An 11,946-nucleotide genomic window follows, 5' to 3' on the forward strand; every position below is an offset into this window, starting at 1 on the left:
CTGTTATGGACATATTTCAGAGATGTTTAAATATTTAGCCCTTTTATACTAGAACATATATGTGTTTTGTTGTGGCTATATATTAGCAATTTAATCTATGAATTTTCTGCCTTTTGCAATTGTCTTACCACTTTAATAATTTTCAATTCATACCTTCAAAAAATTGGGTGCCTGAGGCTACGCTCTGAATCTGTATTTAAACATTCAAACAAATGGTCTGACTTTCGGAAGCAATGAGCGCACATCCAATGAAGTCAGCAGGAGATGCTGGGTATTCAACCTTTTTGAAAACCTTGTCCAGCATTTCAATAGGCTGACATAGATTTACATAACTACGTGACTGTGAAATACTAGATGAAGACAGTATACTGCACAGCACATTTCAGAGTTTCAATAGACCTACCTTATAATACAAGAATATGTTCTAAATTAAATGCTTGTGAAATCTGGTTTTGTGAAGACAGCCCAAAACCAGTTCTGAATAAAAGACAGTTACCTTTTCTGTAACTGGTGTTCTTCGGTGTTCACCTAATATGGAATGGACATGAGCAAGCACTCAAAGAATTCAAATTTATATTTTTGCTGAAACTTGTGACCAGAATGTCTGATATTTTTTAAAATTGATTTTGAAGAAATGCCAGACCCAATTATTTTCTTGACACAGTGCATCCTTTATGCCCTTAACAGAGCCACAACAGTCCCCCTCAGAAGCCCAGCAGAGGGGCCGCTTTCCCTTCAGCACAGAAGACTGGCTTGCATGAAAGTCAGCGTCCAAACACCTTGCATAGCAAAATATGGCGCCTCCAACTAGACCTGACCAAAATGCTTTGATGAGGGGAAGAAGGGCATGTGTAAAAGAAATGCTGACACTATTGACTGCAGACCAGTCTCACTCACCACTTCACTTTGCAGGTCTGTGTGTTCCATTCCACAATGTGTTTGTCTTCTGAACAACTATATAAACAATCATTGTCCTGGTGCCACCGTACACAGTTTATTCTATTGTCATGACCACCATCCTACAAGAGAAACAAAGATTTAATTGCTAATGGGCAAATGAAACGGGCCTTGGCTAATGAGTTTTTGTGCAATCAACATACCGAACAGGCCACTTTTGGGGAGCTAAATCAGGTTATGGAAAATATGAAAAGAGTTATTCACTCAAAACAGAAAGATGGCACTATACTGCAGTTTTGAGTTGGTCTCACACACATGCATCTAGATAGATGCTAGAAATATAAGTGGTTACACCTTTAAAATTCTTTAAGTAATGAAAGGTTTAGTGAGAGAATTCAAGCCTGCTCTAGCACTTTAAAGTCACAGATAAAGAAAACTATCCCCCTCCTCATTACACTGACATAAATACAGCCCAAACAGAGACATCTGAATAAACTATGTATCTTGCTAGCCTTCTTCCCTGATGATACAGATATCTCCCAGATGGAGACTTCAAGAGCCTGCCTGTCCAAGCAAGCTGCTAAATAAGTGCCATTTCCATGTATTCAGCACTTCAGAAGGAGCCATCAACAGATCAGACCCAAGGACTTAGCAAGAAACATCAGCCACCTCTCCTGTCCGTCAAGTTATCAAAATGGCTGCAAGCTCACAGGCCTGGAAAACAACTGGATGGGTGTAGCTAAACACTCTATTGAATATCTCAATAATGAATAGACCAAACAAGGAAGAAAATAGGGATGTCACGATCTAATCTCTAAAGGCAGCTAAATCTGATACCATACACAAGGAGGTTTTTTTGTTTTTTTTTTTTTATAAGGGGCAGAGTTGAATTAGAAAAGGCAGGAGGAAGAAAACCAGAGGCACTAGCAGAAGGGTTTCCAGCTGAGATTTTAGAGAAGGTTAGGGTTGTGACATTCTATACGTTGGGAGAACATCCTCTAACCACCATATTCCTCATTTTTATATAATTGTGATCTTACATATAAAGCATGCCTTATACAGTATCGGGGAAAGGTTATGATCAGTTGAAAGTCACTTCTCTATCCATATGTATAATGTATAATCCATTAATGTATATGAAGTTATGAGAATTGTGTTGTATGGTTGTCACTGAACAACTATATAAACAACTGAACCACCATACAACACAATTCTCATAACTTCATATGTAAGAGAATGTAAGTTGGGAAATCAGCCAGATATTAGCTCCCAGAGGCAACACCCGGGCAGGGGTCAATCAACCCATCAACAACCACAGTCCAGCAAGGGAGCTACTGGAAATGTGTTCGATTATCTTTTGTTTTAGCTTGTGAATTTTCCCTATGCTAAGAGGGAGTTTTATTCCTGGTTTCTAGAACTGTGAAACTAAGTCCAGAGGGGGAGTCCTCTGTCTTTTAAATCTTTTTATTACCCTGAAAAGTTACCTTCCAGCCTGATTTTGCAGAGGTGCTTCTTTTACTTTTTTTCTTTATGATAAAGTTCTTCTTTTAAGAGCTTGATTGATTTTAGTGTCCTAAAGATAAAGGGTCTGGTCTGTACTCATATTAAAGGCAACTGATTCGTATATTATTCTCAAGCCTCCCCAGGAAAGGGGGTGAAGAGGCTTGTGGGGATATTTTGGGGGAATAGGGACTCGAAGTGACCCTTTCCTGCATTTTTGTCTAAATCACTTGGTGGTGGCAACAATACCGTCCAAGGACAAGGAAAGGAATTTATGCCTTGGGGAAGTTTTTAACCTAAGCTGGCAGAAATAAGCTTAGGAGGGTCTTTCATGCAGGTCCCCACATCTGTACCCTAGCATTCAGAGTGGGGAGGGAACCCTGACAGTGACTCACCTGCATGAGGCCACACCAGGGGAATTGCTCAATCCTGCCTGGAGACTCAGCAATGCCCACCTAGACATGCCTGGACTTGTGCTCCCCAAGCACATAGGACAGAGGATATAAAACAGACACAGGCCCAGCACGTGTCCCCTTTCTCCTTCACTCAGCCATGCTGCAAGCAACAAGGACACTCTGAAGACTCCAACTGAGGGGACTGGCCCGGATTTCAAGGGTGAAATCTGTGTACTATGAACTGCAATATCCACTGGGGTGAGGAAAAACTGCTTAGTCTAGTTGCTGCCAGTCTAATAGGGTTGACAGTTTAGACTGCGTGCTTACATTTTATTTCTTTTGGTAACTCTGATTTTTTGCCTATCACTTAAAATCTATCTTTTGTAGTCACTAAATCTGTTTTACCGTTTATCTTTACCAATGAGTTTGTATGAAGCGTGTGGCAAATCTGCTCAGGTTTTGCAAACGCGACTGTATATCCGTATCCCATTGATGAAGTGGTGAACCAAGTTAATAAATTTGCACTGCTCATCTTGAGCATTGCAAGATGGTATATTCTTGAGGTGCTGTGCTGGGAGCTGCAGGGATTTGGCTCTGGTGCCTTTTCTGTGTGATTTCTGGCTCTAGGAGCATTCGTGCAATCTAGCTAGGTGCGGCGCTCCACATGCTGTTGTGCAGAACGATAACAGCAACTGGAGGTGTTTGCTGCTGGTCACTAGTAAGGCATTGTGAAAGACAGCCCAGGTTGGAGAGAGTTCAGAGGTCACAGCGGTCCCACCGTTCCATGCTGCACCCCGGGGATCCCATCACAGGGCCATTGGTCAAGTCATCGAATAACCCTGGCATCACGTGTCCCAAACATGGGAGTCTATCAGTGTGGGGAAAATGCACTGGGTTATACTTAATCTGAGACCTGGTATTAGAACTCAAGTCCTACCAAAGGAGCAGCAACAGCATTTTACTGAGAATCTGTTCTAACCAGAATGAGAGGATGAACACATGCCTAGAAAAGTTACTGGATCTTCTTCCAAAAGATTAACGCAGTTTTGTAAGAGCATCGCTAACCCAATTTTAGTCATAATTTGAGTTTCCTGTAAATTTACTGAATTTTACTATTTAATTCAGCACCAGCCTGCTCAGACAGCCAAGAGGAAAATGTCTTCACTGCAAGTCAGCAGTGAGCGAAACCAAGTAAGCATCATCACAGCAAGGCATTATGCTTAAATATGGGCAGAGAAAAAAATTAATTTGATATATTTCAAAACCAAAAATGACTTTTCAGTTATGACAGAGTGAGGAATGTTCTTGCCATTCCAAATATTTAAAAAAAAAAAAAGACACCCCCAAATACAAGCCACTATTCTGTTACTAACAAAAGAAAAAAAGTCAACATTTCTGTGGATCCATCAAAAACATGAACTTTGTGGGTAAAATAAAGACATGTCACCAGCAAAGTTTCAGCATTCACCCTATCAATTTTAAACCAATGTTGCTAAACCACTACCCAACTTAACAAGGCATACAGATGCTTTCCCATATGTAATAAATACACACTGTGCATCAATGCCCACGATTAATAGCCTAGAACCAGGAGGAGGAAATCAGTCTCATATGTCTATTCCAAAATATTATCATTGATATCAACCATTATATTCCTTTGTTTTGTTACAATTCAAGGCTAAATGAAGAGGCAGAGAAGAGGTGATGTTAATAAAAAGAAGGAAAAATGACAGCAGGATGGAACCACCACCTGATACATATGCTGAGAATATAAGGACTCACACAAGACATCATATGGAAAGCTAAGTCTGTGATTCACACTTTTATAGACAAGCCAACATGCCAGTGCAAGTAGAATCTTCATGCTAGCCAATGCAATTTTTTAAATTCTCAGACACAGAATATTGTCTAATTGTTGAAGATGCAATACACGCAAGATGAATTTCATGGTGTCTAAATCCTTACTATCCTCTTGAGTTAAAAGGAACTCAAGAATTACAAATGTACATGTAATCGTATGATGTTGCGCTAGTCTAGAAAAAGTAATTCCTCAGTCTATACATAATAGCAACACTAGAAGTAGAATCATTCTAACATTCTTGTGGATACCACATACCCATTCATGTGTGTAACTACATAACCATTCAGAATTTAAAACTTTGTTAAATTAGCTTAGCCCACCCCTTTGAGCAACAGATATGACCTTACAAATAGGCAGAAAGATGTGATGCTTACTAGTTTGCTCTGTAATTCTCCTTTAACTGTGCTGTATAATAAAATACTGCCAACCGCTGTACCAATGGCCAACAGATCAAACTGTTCGCCTGCTTCTGCAGCTTCAGATTTCCTTTTTTTCCTCTGAGGACCCTCCTGAAAAGAGATTGGGAGCGGGGTTAAAAAAAAGTAAGTTAGTCTGATCAGCTTCCCCAAATAAGGGTTCCGTAACCCTAGAGTTCAAACACAGTTGGGAACAAATGTGTGTAAATTCTAGTGTAGACAGGACACAATCATATTTTAACATGTTAACTAACAGGATTACAAATCTTAGTGTCAACAAGCCCAAAGAGTATTATTTCCATCACTATGGCTCAAAATCAAATTTTAAAAGATCAGATGAAATCATCCTGATAGCATAGTGGCAGTGTGCTGTTCCATGAAGAAAAGCAAAGACTAGAAAATGACCTTGGGGTTTATTCCCAGAGCGAGGCTGAAAGGTAGTACACGGGGTATGCTTCATCCCCAAAGGGGAAGGTCAAAACCATAACAGAATTTAGCATTTCTATAGTACTTTTCATTTTTCAAAGCACTTTACAAACATTAAATAAATCTTCAACTTCCCTAAGAGGAAAGTGCTATTCCATTTTACAGATGGGGAAAATTAGGACAACACAGTGATTTGCCCAAGGCCACAAAGGAAGTCAGTATCAGAACAGGCATTATATCTCATAGTTCCTGGCTCCCATGCTCAGGCCATTTTTTAATCCCTTGCCCTCACAGTTTGAGAGCCACTGACAATCTCTACAGAGTTTCAGCCTGTCCTCCTTGGCCAGAAGTGTGGTGGGATGGCCAGGTTAGGTAAGTGAAAGAGACTAGAATCAGTTCCTCAGGATGCCAAACCATAAAGAAAGGAGGAGAAAAAGCCACCACCACCACCACACTTCTGCTAAGAAGGGTTTTATGTCAGACTGTGTTCATACTTAACTCTTTAAGGGCTTCAGAAGAACGAAGCAGCCCCAACCCCACAGGCAAAAGGAAAATATTTTTCTGTCGAGTTTATTGTACCTTATGTAGACACTACCTCATCTCAGATTTCATTTTTAAAAACTTTCTAACCACAAGACACAAAATGATGTTTCCTCTACAGAACAGGATATCTGCACTAATGCACCGCAAGGAAGCCCAAAAAGGACTCCTTGCGGGCTTAAAACAAGAGCCTTGCTGCTCCACCTACATAGGTGTCTATTTTACATTACAATAGGTCACATGCAGCATGTAATTAATTTGTGCCCAAGCCCAAAGATGAGATCTGCAGGTCATCTGGAAGCTTACACATTGAAGTTTAAAATTTTAAACAATGCAAAAAAAAAAAAAAAAAAGAGAGAGAGAGAGAGACTTTGGATCCTTGAAGTTACAGTACTCTAAACTTTTGACACAGGGCTAAATGTAGGATATTTGGGAAGCAAAAAGTGACTAATTTTAGCTGAAGTTAACTCTATGCCAGTTTAATAAAAATCAGAACTGACATTTGAATAAAAAATATCTAACTCCATTCCAAAAGCTTTCACATAAAGCCAAACCTAAGTGGAAAGCTGAGGTCTCTGCTTGTCACGAACATACTTTCAGGCTTCATTTTCAGAGACAAAGGAAGAGTTTTTAAAAGTGCAGCAAAAACTATAACACATCCCAAAGCATGTTCATACCTGGAACTAAACATTTCAAACCAGGTCTAATGCATGTTAATCTAGGTTTTAAAGTCATGATCGACACTAGGTCTGAACATTAAACCACCTAACTAAACTTGTTTGGAGGCAGTCACATTAAAGCTGTGTTTAAACACTGTTCTTTGGTCAGTGAAGATGAGGCCTATGTTCGCACTGGATGCCAGATAGTACCGGAAGACCCTAAACACTATCTGCATTAAATGAAACCAGTTAAGCACAGATGGGTGCTGAAAACCCTTTCTCCTTGAAATAGCAAGCAACCAGCCATAAGCACAGAAGCACCTACTAATTTATCTAAAATTCTTCCATCATCCCATCACCTCTACCCTCCTCCCCCCAATTCTTAGTTCACTGGAGATATTCCAGAACACATTACAAATACAAGCAAGTCTTACCTAAGTCCATCCAATCATAGCATTTCTGATGTCACAGAATGAGAGAGCCAGGTAGTAGCAAAGGTTCTCCAAAGGAAACTTGTTTTTAAGTTACCCTATGTCTTTGCTGAAATGCTCCCAAAAGCTTGGCTAATGAGCGCATTTGGGTATGGCGTCTTTGGAATAAAAGGTGCTAAGCCAGTGGTTCTCAAAGTTTTCCACTGGTGACCCCTTTCACATAGCAAGCCTCTGAGTGCGACCCTCACCCTTATAAATTAACACTTTTAAATATATTTAACACCATTATAAATGCTGGAGGTGAAGCAGGGTTAGGGTGGAGGCTGGCAGCTCGCACCCCCCCATGTAATAACCTTGCGACCCCCAGGGTCTCCAGTTTGAGAACCCCTCTGCTAAACAAACACGAGAATTAGATATTGATCTAGAAAATGCCTCGCTCACACCCTTCCAAAAAATCCATAGAACTAAAATACAAACCAGTCTTAGGTTCTGATCCTGCAATGATCGACACATGGCGATATCTCCTATTAATTTCACTGCGACCCAACATGGAGCTCACTGCAGGATCAGGACGCCTTTGATACCAGATAACATCTAGGCTTTCGTGTGCAAGACACAGAACTTGATCCTGCCAGATACGCGTGTCTTACTATTTTTTCAGATGCTAGGGATTGAAGAAATATTTAGAATTCATTTACGATTTTGACTGAGGAATATTAGTATTTTAGTTAAAGTAGTTATAGTAAAATAATTTGATTTTTTTCTTTTAAGAAGGCATGCTTTTCCATAATATCCTCACTGGAAAAGTAGATTTTTATAAGTGACTATTTCAGGGAGACTTTCTACTGACCAGCACTTTAAGAAAATTGTGTCACCATAACAAAAGCTAAAATACCTCCCACACTACAAGCACATATACAGAGATTGGGGAGATGTGAGCTCCAAGCAGCTATCACAGAGCTAGGAATTCCCAGGATTAGAGTTCAAGATCTCACTGATTTCTACAACTCATCCCCATACTGGCCAAAAAACGTGTGGTCATCATTAAAGTGGCAAGAGTCCAGAACATACTTTGCCTTTGTGTAAGTGGAACCTGGCCAAACACCACCTAGAGGCATCTACTGGCATATGATTGTTCTTAAAGCATATGACACACAAGCAGAAAACAGCAAGCTTTCCAGTGCAAAAGGAAACAAAACTTATGTTACAAGCATCCTTTAGTTGGCTCAGCTATCAGAGCTTTATTTTTTTTCCTGCTCATTCAATCTAAGCACAAACCAACAAGTTACAAAGCTACAGAAAATACATACTGCAAGATATGAAAAGTTACCAGTTCCACAAGAGAACATGCTGAAATCCAGGTAATGCTCTGAGTTCAACATGTTAAGAGATAATTAGCACTAAGATGTGGCCCAGTGTTTGACAAAAAGTTCCTTACAAAAGATAAAAAGCCCTGTCTACACCTAGATTTTAAAACGTTAGCCCTTTTCTGAAGAACCATTTTCAGACACAGTTCTTGCTAGAAAGCTGCTTAAGAAGCTCATGTACACATTGTATCATGCCAGGACACCATGTTATAACAATGTTTGAAAGCTATATTACAGGTTATAACATACTTTGGTTCCATCCACACAGGCAAAACCAAATCCATGCTATGAAATGGTGTCCCAACATGCAATAGACTAAGTGAGAGAGGCCCGCAGTTTCTTCAGTCAGCATAGATACCAAATTATAAATATGGTTTTCAAAAGTGTATTGTTATAATTGAGCAAATTAAAGTACAGAACAATAAGTTAGGAGATCTAAACTACTTCTCTCTGCCACAGAAATCCTGTGTCCTTGGGCAATTCACAATCTCTCAGATTTCCCAATCAGTAATATGGGATAATACTCGGAAGCACTCTCAGAATAAATTAAACAAGTATGTAAAGCACTTTGAAATCCTTGTACAGCTGTTACAGAAATAAAAAATATAATATGGTTACGCCCTATCTATACTACTAGCCAGGGGAAAACTGCACTTTCTGAACAAGAACAAGGTTCAAATACTGTTTTTAATCCTAAAATAATGGTTGAGATGGTGGCTTCAAATCTCAGTGTAGACAGGACGTAACTAAGTTAGCGCCTTGTTTTAATTTTGATCACACCTTTGGTTTGATAATGAACTGTAAAAAAATAAGACAAATGCTCAGAAATTCACCACTGGAATTTCCAAGTTCCCGGATGATTGCTCAGAATGAAATCATTGAATGTCACTCATACCTATTTAAAGCATTCCTAAATCCTGGAAAAATTCTCTTCCACAAATAACTTGCAAAGAGCAAAAAGTGGTGAGGTAGATGTTATCCCAAAAGGAGACTGAATTCTACATAAATTAGTAGTGTATGAATTCCTAATGCCATTACTCTCTCCTTAACAGTATCTCACCAATAGAGCTGATATGAAGGACAGCTGGTTACAAATATAATTCATTCTTTGAGCAAAGGATACTTACAGCTATTATACATACACACAGTTCAATTGTTATGCATCCGAAGAAGTGGGCTGTAGTCCACGAAAGCTTATGCTCTAATAAATCTGTTAGTCTCTAAGGTGCCACAAGTACTCCTGTTCTTTTTACAGTTCAATTAATTTACATGGCTAATACAAACCTATTTCAGAAGAACTACCCATCAGCAAAATCATTCTGTCACAGCCACAGGTGAGAATGGCTTACCCAAGTGCTTTCCCCCACCCCCAATTATCTGGAACCCCACATATTTTTGATTACACAACCATTTTGGATAAATGGGGCTGTACTAGGTACATGTCAAAACTGTCCAATGCATACAAGAAGTCATTGTTCCTTAGTTCTCTTCCTAGCTTTGGACACTAGGTGACCTTGGGCAAGACACATACTCCCATCATCAGTTTCCCCAACCTGTAAAAGTGGAAAATATTTACCCACATCACAAAGGGACTGGGAGTCTTAGTTCAATAACACCTCTAAAGTGCTTAGAGACTCCCTAATGAAAGATACCGCCGGTGTTATTGTGGCATATATATATATATATATATAAAGCATACACAGGCACAGATGCAACACCATACACCAAGCGACTGTAGGTCCAGAGAAGACACTTAACACCAGCCTGGGCCACCCAAGGACTACCTCCCCACTAGGCGCACACACGATGAGTGCTAAGATTCCCCCATCCCATGCTCTCTCCACCCGCAAGCCTAGGACTAGGTTCACCTAATTCTTCCCTTCCCCCAGGGTTTGCGCGCACTAGCCCCCCCTCACTGGAGTAGCTCCCCCGGGAGGGGACCCTCACCACCCCTAGCCTCGGCCCGAGCGGGGGTGGGTGCCCCACGTGCGCTGCCGGTGGCCCGTCTGCACTAGCGCTGCCCGGCAGGGTGCTGCGGACAGGAGGCGGGAGGCCAGTAAGGGGAGGGGGGGCTGTGGCCGTGTCCCCGTCACACGGGGGCTGTTTCCCGGCTGTAGGGGGGGCTCCCCCCACTCGGGGCCTGCTGGCTGCTCTCCCTGGGGAAGCCACATGGTGCCGGGGGGTGGGGCGGAGCAGGCCCGGCCCCGCACGGGGCGAGCGGGCCATGCGGTGCGGGCGGCGGCACCCCCGGCCCGGCCCCGCGTTCCCTCCCGCCCCGGTACCTTGCTCGGGGGCTGGCGGCCCCCCGGCGGGGCCCAGGCCAGGCAGGTGCAGGCGGCGCTGAGGTGGGCGGAGGGCACGTACTCGTGCTGCAGGCGGCTGCTCGGCGTGTCCCACACCCGGAGGCGCCCGTCGGGACCGCACAGCGCCAGGGAGCGGCAGCCGCCCGGAGAGAAGGCGCAGGGGGCCCGTGGGGCGTCCCCACCACACACTGCTCCGGCCGCCGCCATGGCGCTCTGGGCCCGGCCTCTGCTCCAGGCCAGCGGCGCAGCGGCCACGTGTTTCCGCACCGCGCAGGCGCACTGGCCTGGGACGGGCTCCCCCTGCGCCGCTCCTCCCCTCCGCTGCACGGCCCGCGGCGGGGCGGGGGGGCTGAGTGTGGCAGGAGAGGGTCTTGTGGGGGAAGTTGAGGGTGGCAGGACAGAAGGATGTCGGGGGGGGGGGGGGGGGGNGGTTTTGTGGGGGGGGGGGGGGGGGGTTATGAGAGTATCAAAGGTGAAAGATGGGATCCTGGGGGCTGAGTATATGACAGCTTTGGGAGGTACTTTCTGTGTGCTGGGGGGTTTGGGGGGGTGTCAAGAGATGTGTGTATGACAAGCTTTTTAAAAAAGTTTTTCAAGGCTTCTCATTTTGCAGGCCTGTTAAATGTAGGATATAATGTGACTGTACCAAGGGATGCCTGGGACATAATTGTTACATATACTGCAGAAACATCTGCCAGAACTGATCAAGTAGCAGGGGTAGCTGTGCTAGTCTGTATCTACAAAAACAAGGAGTCTGGTGGCACCTTAAAGACTAACAGATTTATTTGGGCATATGAGGTTTTTACCCACGAAAGCTTATGCCCAAATAAATCTGTTAGTCTTTAAGGTGCCACCAGACTCCTTGTTGTTTTTGCAGAACTGATCAAGATTCATAGATTTCAAGGCCAGAAGGCATCCGTGTGACTTCTCTGAAACAGGCCATAGAAAGTCTCCACAGTAATTCCTAGAGCAGAGCTTTTAGAAAAAACATCCAATCTTGATTTTAAAATGGTCAGTGATGGAGGATCCACCATGACTGTTCCAATGGTTAATTACTTTCAATGTTAAAAATGCACACTTTATTTCCAGTCTGAATTTGTATATCTTCAACTTCTAGCCATTGGATGGTGTTATACCTTTCTCTGATAGAT

The 11,946-nt window shown here is 42.5% G+C and overlaps 1 protein-coding gene and 1 non-coding gene across 3 annotated transcripts in view; both read right to left on the reverse strand.

Moving 5' to 3' along the window:
- Positions 1-11,053, reverse strand: part of WDR43 (WD repeat domain 43) — a 36,306-nt gene extending 25,253 nt beyond the window's left edge. The window contains exons 1-3 of one of the 2 annotated variants that reach the window (XM_034764766.1): positions 10,775-11,053; positions 5,028-5,162; positions 898-1,019 (exon numbers count right to left, since the gene is read on the reverse strand). In XM_034764766.1, the coding sequence (XP_034620657.1) occupies positions 898-1,019; positions 5,028-5,162; positions 10,775-11,002 (485 nt within the window). In that variant the 5' untranslated portion in view covers positions 11,003-11,053. The remainder of the gene's footprint in view (positions 1-897; positions 1,020-5,027; positions 5,163-10,774) is intronic. The other variant, XM_034764765.1, reaches the window with a different exon arrangement.
- Positions 3,925-4,002, reverse strand: LOC117875687. Its single transcript, XR_004645326.1, has one exon. It is a non-coding gene; the product is annotated as a small nucleolar RNA SNORD53/SNORD92 (small nucleolar RNA).
- Positions 11,054-11,946: the final 893 nt, after the last annotated feature.

Source organism: Trachemys scripta, chromosome 3 (assembly GCF_013100865.1).
Source record: "Trachemys scripta elegans isolate TJP31775 chromosome 3, CAS_Tse_1.0, whole genome shotgun sequence".
NCBI lineage: Eukaryota > Metazoa > Chordata > Testudines > Emydidae > Trachemys > Trachemys scripta.